At 66.5% G+C, this 8,004-nt stretch overlaps 1 protein-coding gene across 1 annotated transcript; it reads right to left on the reverse strand.

The window, feature by feature from the left end:
• Window positions 1–3,256: 3,256 nt before the first annotated feature.
• Window positions 3,257–6,419, reverse strand: IL12RB1 (interleukin 12 receptor subunit beta 1). The gene is made up of 14 exons (XM_042887228.1): window positions 6,403–6,419; window positions 6,282–6,313; window positions 6,061–6,215; window positions 5,919–5,964; window positions 5,717–5,827; window positions 5,553–5,635; window positions 5,256–5,472; window positions 5,003–5,173; window positions 4,826–4,927; window positions 4,601–4,739; window positions 4,362–4,540; window positions 4,168–4,258; window positions 4,014–4,095; window positions 3,257–3,938 (listed from the first exon to the last, which is right to left on the reverse strand). Exons 1-14 carry the CDS (start codon window positions 6,417–6,419, stop codon window positions 3,552–3,554), a joined length of 1,812 nt encoding a protein of 603 aa, XP_042743162.1. The 3' UTR covers window positions 3,257–3,551.
• Between the last annotated feature and the right edge of the window lie 1,585 nt (window positions 6,420–8,004).

Consider the following 8,004-nt stretch of genomic DNA (forward strand, 5'->3'; position numbering starts at 1 on the left):
TCACAAACATGTCTATGGGTAAACAGCGGCCGCGGGGCCGGGGCTATGGGTGGTGGAGAGGACCCCCCTCCCCTCCCCGCATCCCCAGGTCCCTCCCTGCAGGCACAAACACGGGGACAAATATTTTGACTCTCCTTGGTGGAGGGCCAGGTCCAGAAAAACAACAACGACGGCAAGGAGGAGAAGCCGTGCGTTCACCTGCTGGCAGCACATCATGGGCAGTGCGGGGACCCCCGTGCCCATAGCTGGGGTGTGACACGTGGTGACATCGCTCCTGCTGGTCCCTTTGCACAAAGCCCCCACTGCTGTGCTGTTCTTCTCCCTGCCAGATCTCAGAGCTGCCTCACACTTGCAGTTTCGCAGTTCGGCTTTTAGTTCTGAAGGACATCAGGGAACGGAGCCGAAGGGTCACACAGGTGGGGGCCGTCACCGCGTTTGTCCCCTGTCCCCGCAGAGCCGTGAGTCCCAGCAAACAGCTGCGCTGCTCTGCCGATGGACAGCGGGGCCGGGGGGTGGATTTGTCCCATTGAACCCCTCGGCCCACCCGCAGCCCATGGTTACACCCCGACCCCACGGAGCCCGCGGCTGCTGCCCGGCTCGCCAGCAAGCGTGATCCCCATTGCCGTGATGTCAGAGGGTTTACAGCGCGCTGAGGGAGAGGACTTTCCTGATAAGCAGCCGTGTGATGCGGCCGTCCCGTCGGGGCCGGGCCGCGCTGGTTGTGGCCGGCGGCAGCGCGGTTTGCTCCGCTTTCTTGTGGTTCTCAGAGAGAAAAACAGGGAGAGCGCTGGGGAGGAGCGCCCCGCGGGCAGAGCAGGAGGACCCGCGGGTGTCGGGTTGTTTGCTGCGGACTCGGCGCCGTGCAGCCGCTGAGATTTGCTGCCCAACCCGGCGCTGTTTTCGGCGTCCCGCACCGCCGTTGTCCTCGCTGACCCTTTTCGGGGAGTCGGTTCCGCTCCACCGCTGCCAAAGCCCGCAAAGCTCCGGGCACCGCGCGGCCCCCCAGGCCCCGACCGCCCCCAAAGCGCAGCAGTGACCAGAGACACTTTCCATTCCGTACGCTCGTGGCAAAGAAAAACCTCATCCTGAGGAGCGAGCGCGAGAAAACAGCAGCGCTGCGCAGTGTGTGCGTGAGTGAGTGTGAGTGAGTGTGAGTGCGTGTGTGCGTGTGTGAGCGTGCAAAGAGCGGAGCTGCTGTTGTCGTCGGTTGCGAAACGCAGCGCAGAAACACCCGGAGCTGCAAAACCGCACCGCGCGCGGCCGCTTCTCCGCCCCATTGCACCCCTCGGTGCGCGCCCGGCAGCGCCCGGGGCCGTTTTGGAGCGGAGGGGATTTGGGGACCCTACGAGGTTGGATTTTTTGGGGGGTGCAGCTCCGGAACTGCGGGGTTTGCCGCTCCCTCAGCACGGTGCCGCAGTGGGGGCTGCAACGCCCCGGGGTTGGGGGGAGGAAGGACGGGGGGATGGGAAACGCACCGCCGTGAGTGCGGGCGGGGCTCCGCATTGGGGCAGCGTTGGGAGCGGCGATGTGCGGAGCTCCCACGGCCGGCACCGGGAAGAGCACGGCGCGGTGCGGCCTTCTCCAAAAATAACGGCGGCGGGGTCGGAATTGGTGCGGCTCGGGACGTCGGGGCACGCGGTGTGCGGCTCGTCGGCTCCTCGGATCCGTTGTGAGAAGGAAAAGCTCCGAGCCGACGCAGGGGGCGGCGGCGGCTTTGGGGCGCCTTTGGGGCTGCTGTGTCGGGCTGAGCTTTTTCCCCATTCCTGCGGGATTTTCCCCATTCCTGAGGGATGACTTTCGATCCTCATCAGCCTGGGAGGAGCCCCACGCTCCCGTGTGATGAGCTGCCCGTTCTCAGGCCGCACGCGGCCGATGCCGTAGTGTGTCCGGGCGGTGCGCGGTGTCGATGCGGCCGATGCTGTGTCCTTGCAGCCGTTCCCGTCCCTGTGCCGCTCCTGTGGCCGTGCTCGGATCGCCGCCTGCACGGCCGCTCCCGGAAACTCTTTTGGAAAATAGTTCAGTGCCGTTTAAACTCATTAGGGAACCCTGAGACTCTCATTCGTGCTAATTGGCATCACGCGAGGCTTCATTAATTTTCCCTTGCGCTGTGCCTCCGGGCTCTGTCGGTGCACGGGGTCACCGCGCCGCTCGGGACGGGGCTGTCCCCAAAGGGACACGACGGGATGGTGACCCCGCGGGCACGGAGAGAACCCCTGCCCCCACCGCCCCCCCTTGGGGTGTTTTTCAGACGGTGCCGGGGACTTGCTGTCCTGCCACAGTCTCGCTGTCGGATTCCCGTGTCCTGGCCCCGTGCCGGGCCATGTGCTCGGCCCGAGCCGTGACCCTAAAAGTTGGGCTGTAAACAGCAGCCGGGCTGCAACCCGAGCGCTGCGCTCCCGTAACGCAGCATTTCCTCTGCGAGCAGCGGTGAGCACCGCCGCCGGGTGCGCTGCGAGTTGGGTCCGTCGCAACCAAAGCCCTAAAAAGAAGCGCCATGGGGGGCGGGAGGCTGCTGGCTGCCCGTCCTCCTCCTCAGCCCCACCGCTTTGGGTTTGGAGGGGACGGAGCGGGGCTGCAGCGCTGCGATAGGACCGGGGAAGGGTCAGCGCCGTGCGGCGGGGATGTGCTGTGCTGCCCCAAAACCCCGCGGGGTTGGGATGTCCGCGGTGGGGGGTTCGGTTGGGGTCGGTTTGTGCGACGATGGCGGCGTGAGGCTGCGGGAGGGGAGCGCGGGGCTGCTGCCACCTTGTGGTCCCGTTGGTGGCTCCGACGCGGTGACGGCGGACACGACGGAGCGCCCCAAAACGCGGGGACCTCCGCAGCCCGGGGTGCTCCGAGCAGCAGCCGAAGGGGGGGAAACCCCTCGTGTGGCGGGACGGGGGGACGCTGCCTCTGCCCACATCTCCCTCTTGCCTCTTGAACCCGTTTCTGTTTCCTCAGCATTAATTTTTGCTCTCTCAGCACCTACCGGAGGCCGCCTACACCCCGGTGTGGGGCAGACGGACCACAAACCGCTGCTGAAAGTTCTGCCCCAGATACGGCGCACGGCGCAGCCCCCGCAGCCCCAGGTGTCTCACCCCACTGCTTGGGGGCCCAACAGCAAACCCCGGAGTTCCCCGACCCGGGTGGGACAAGGAGAGCACGGCGGTGCTGCTGTTTGGCTTTCTTTACTTCTACACTCTGGTGTTTCAGTGCTCGGCGCTGGGCTTGGCTTTACCCCCATCCCACGGGGGCAGGGATGCAGTCTTCACTCTGATGTGCTCCCAAAGCAGCTTCCTCGTGCCCAAGGAAACATCCCCACCCCCATAGGGGGAGCTGAGCCCGCAGCCTCCTGCCCTCATTACTTTGGGCTGCACTGTGCCTCACTGGGTCCCGGCCCTGTGCAATGCAGCAGTGTTCCTGGAAATCAGAAACCCCCAGGAAAGTGCCCACAGGGCCTTGGGGAGGGCGTTCAGCATCACACCTGGATGCTCAGCATCAGCCCTCCCGGACCCTCAGCATCACCCCCTCGCTGTCTGAGGGACCCGCTTTGTCCCCCATCCCTGGGATCCCTAAGGCACCGCCTTCTCCTGCAGCAGCCCCACACCCTCCTGATCCTGTGGGGAGATGGGTTTGAACAGCACAAGAGGTGGCAGCGCCTGGCTCAGCCCCCAGCTCCCTGCGCCCTCCTCTGCAGCTGTGGGACCACAGGTGGGGACCTCCCCCAGCCCCCCTGACCCCCCTGGCTCCGGGTCCAGCACCTCCTGCCGCCGGTACGTGAAGGGCAGCTCCATCTTGCAGTGTGGCTGCAGTGGCTCCATCGGTTCTTTGGGGCTGAGCTGTGGTGTGTGGGGCCGCGTGCTGGTGGCTGCCTCCTTTTCAGGGCTCAGCTCCATTACCAGCAACTCCCCGGGGCTGAGCTGCTCCGAGGGCTCCAGGAAGCTCTTCCAGGGCTTGTTCTATTGGGGAGAAGAAGCACTGTGCTGGGAGGTCTCGGCCTCACAGCTCATCCCAGGGCGCACACTGCAGCTCACCTGGCTCATCTCACTGGCTGAGAACCGGAGGGCTTCACTGCCGGTAGGTTTGGGCAGGGGAGGGAAGAGCATCCCGTGGAGCCTGGGGAGATGGCAGTGGGGTCAATGCGGGGGGAGAGGGGCACGGAGGAACCGTCATTCTGCCTGTTCTCACCTCTTCTTGCTCAGCTGGTAGATGAGGGCGGCAGCTGGGATCCCCAGCGAGATGCCCAGGTACTTCAGGTTGGAGCTCCACACCGCTCCACCTGGAGATGAGCACCTCTGGGTGATGGTGACATCCCGGCCCCGTGTCCCTGTGCCCAATGGGACACAGGAAGGTCTCCATGAGAAAGGGAGGAGGTCCCCCACCGTTACCCAGCGCCGTGGTCTGGAAGTGCCACCGAGCACTGCAGGAGCCCCCGCCGCCCGCCGCCACCTCCTGGATGCCCACCCTGTAGGCGGTGCCCGGTTTCAGGTCTCGCAGTGCGTATCGCGATGCTGATGCGTCCACGTCGCCATCTGTAAGTGACACCGCGTGGGCAGCAGCGCTCAGAGCCGCCCTCCCTCGGTCCCCCCCACCCTCCTGGCAGCGGTGCCACCACTCACACGTCACGTTGTCCCCTTCAGCAGCGTGGCACACGCGGTACCCCAGCAGCGCCCCGGGGCAAGCAGCGCGTAGGGACGGCTCCCAGAGCAGCACGGCGGCATCGGCGCTGGCGTTGATGCGGACAGAGGCGGCCAACGAGGCTGCGTGGGGTGGGAGCGGATGTTGAGGGTCCGGCCGGCCCCCTGCGCGGCACCGGGGGGTTGCGATGTCCCCGCTCCCTACATACTGTTGCCGACGAAGTGATGCTGCAGAGCGAAGGTGGCCCAGTCCTGCTCTGCGCCGCGGCCGTGCACGGCGAGCCGGTAACACGCCGGCGCTTCCAGCTGCCCTACGTGAGGAGCGGCACCGTCACCGCGTGGCCGCAGCCAGCGGGAGGGCGTTGGGGCTCGGTGCGCTGCCGTGCCTGCCTGCCAGTGGGAGCTGCGTGCGAGGAACTCCTCCTGCACGCAGCGCCCCGGCTGTGGGGCTCCCGGCGTCCGCTGCCACTCGGAGCAGAAGGCGAAGCCTCGCGTTGGTGCCTCCCAGCGTGCGGTCACCATGGTGCCCACAGAGCTGATGTTCTGGAAGCTGAGCTCTGGGGCAAAACACGGGGAGCAGAGAGGTGAGGGTGGTGCTGGGCCTAGGAGCCTCGTCTTTTCTGTGGCCTTTTTGGGTACCCGTGTGCTGCTCCGCCGGCACCTGCAGCCGCCGTGCAGGGCTGCTTCCTGCGGCGTTGGTGGCCGTCAGCACGATCTCGTATGCAGCCCCGCAGAGCGTGAGGTTGTACTCTGTCTCCTCTGCCCCCAGCACCACCTCGTCCTCCTCAGCGCAGCTGCACTCCGGCATGTGGGCACGCAGGGTGTAGCTGACGTCCCCCTGTGCCACGCGGGCGCGCTGCGTGGGGACAGCGGTGGCAATGCCGCGGGGTGCCTGCAGGACACGGAGCCATCCCAGCAGTGCGCCCACCTGCCCACCTGCCAGCCCAGCTGTAGCAGCCTCTGCCCGTTTCTCCCGAGGTGTCCCAGCCTGAAGCTCAGTGTGGGGCTCTCCAGGATCTCTGCGAGAGGAGCGATGCGCTCACCCAGGTGCGTGCCGGCCAGGTGCAGGGATGTGGGGTCCCTCCTGGTGCCGCACTCACCCTCGGGGATGAAGATGGATGGGCTCCAGTCGCTCCAGTGGCTGCTCCAGTGCTGCGTCCTGTGCCGGAGCTGCACCTCGAAGGCAGCGGTTCCCCCCAGCTCACAGGTCACTGCAGAGCACCAGGTCAGTGGTGGTGAGGTGACCCCTCTCAAGATGAGTTTGTCCCCCCACCCCAACCCTGAGCATGGGGCAAAACAGACCTGGGTCATCCTCTCCATCCTCACCCTTCCCTGTCTCACACATCACCTGCGGAGAGAACAGTGGGACCGGCCACCAGGTGAAGGTGATGCTGACCAAGGTGCAGGGGACGTGGTGGCTGGGGGATCTCTTTGGTCCCCTCACCTGCATCCAGCTGCCATCACCCACCCGGCGGAATTGAGCCTCCCTGCGTGGCGGCGGCCGCTCCTTGTGGTGACACTGCGGCCGCGGCAGCCTCAGCTCCAGGCGCCCATTGGCCTTAGTGAAGGATGTCCCATGGGAAGGGGGATCCAGCTTCACTGCAGGGACAGCACAGCTGTGGTGACCACTGCAGCCCGCCGCCCTGCCTGGTCCCCAGCACTCACCGGCCTCGTCGAGGTGCAGCGTGACGTTGGGGCTGCGCTCCAGATGCTGTCCCCAGCGCGCCTCCACCCAGGCCGTGGCATTGGTACGGACATAAACTTGGTGCTGCTTCAGGGTGCGCACCGTGGCGGTGCCCGCATTGTGCTGCTGGCACAGCTGCCGGCTCACATAGCTGCAGGGAAAGCGCTCAGCCGTGGTGTAAAGCAGTGGCACCGTGTCCCCTGTGGCCCCGAGTGTCCCCTGTGTGCTCCTGATGGACACGGTGTCCCCAACTCACCAGAGCACGAGGACGTAGGTGGTGCTGCCAGCAGGGCCCTGGGGCGGCCAGGAGCAGGTGAAGGGGCCAGAGCTGCAGCGCCTGAAGCAGGAGAGCCCGGGGGGGGGATCGGGGGCACCTGTGTGTAGGGAGTCACACCCGGGCTCGTGGGGGCTTGGGGTAGTGGAGCTTGCTTGACCTGGAGTCATGGGGATGGGGAGGGGGTCCAGGGGCTGGAGGTGCTCCATCTCCCAGCTCCCTGCAGGGCCCCCTCCAGCCCCCCGGTACCACTGCGACTCCACATGACCCACAGCGGCCGGAGGTGGCTCGGAGGCCGTGCAGAGGGCGGGCGGGCTCAGCCGGCAGTGGGGCTGTGGGCTCCCGGCACCGGGACGGCCGCGTGCTGCAGGCAGTGCTGCGCCGCGCAGTGGGGCAGAGAGACAACGGCAGTCGTGCAGTGATTCCCAAAAAGCCCTCTTCTCCCATGGATGCCACACAGCTTTGCCCGCCAGCACCATCCAGACCCCATCCCGCTGCCCGCAGCCCCAGCACCGTGCCCGGAACACCTCCGTCCGCTGCCATGAAAGCTCCATGCACGACTCCCTTCCCTTATCACCCCGTATCGCTCAGCGAAACCCTCTGCGTTTATCTCCCATCGCGGCAGCACTCACCGCCCCGCGCCGGCAGCGCCAACGCCAGCAGCAGCCACCGCAGCGCCGGGACCCCTCCGCGCTCCATCCTCACCGCGCTCCCCCCGCAGGGTCCCGCTCCCCCCGGCTCTGCCCCCACTGCCGCTTCCTCTGCTGCTGAGCGCGGCCGTTGCCGGTGCTGGCGCGTGCTTCTCTTGGACCAAAACCAAAAGAGAAAGCAGCGTTGATGTCCCCCGCTGTGCCCGCACACCCGCCCCGACGCTGCCAGAAAAGCAAGGTAAGCAAAAGAGGTGTTGTGTTGCGCTGCTTTTTCTTTTTTCCTTTTTCTTTTTTTGGCAACCTGCACGTCGTGGCTTTGATGCGCTGCCCGTATTTGGTGAATCAGGAGCTGCGAGGTCGGGGCTGCTCCCAGCGCGGGGCCGCATGTCCGGGCAGAGCCCTCCGGCCCCCAGCGCACATCGTCCCCCCCTCGAGGTCACAACAAAGCCCCACTGAGGCACAGGGCACGGCGTCACCGGGCGCCGTGTGATCGCGGGCGGCAGAGCCGGGTGGCACCGCGCACAGAGCGCCGTTGTCCCCGCAGAAAATGTCCCCTTGTGCGCCGCTCCGCGTGGGGACGGCGCGGCGGCGGTGGTGGAGCGCCGTGCAGGGGCGGCTGTGACCCCTCAGCCCACCGCCGTGGGCGCACGCTCAGCCCTGTGGCTCTTGGAGCAGCGTGCTGTGCCAAACCACGCCGTGCCGTGCCACGCTGTGCCAAATGAAGCTGTGCTGCGCTGGGGGTGTCGTGCCAAACTGAGCTGTGCCAAACTGAGCTGTGCC

This window comes from Lagopus leucura, unplaced genomic scaffold (genome assembly GCF_019238085.1).
Source record: "Lagopus leucura isolate 7727_CA_CO unplaced genomic scaffold, USGS_WTPT01 Super-Scaffold_100076, whole genome shotgun sequence".
Lineage (NCBI taxonomy): Eukaryota > Metazoa > Chordata > Aves > Galliformes > Phasianidae > Lagopus > Lagopus leucura.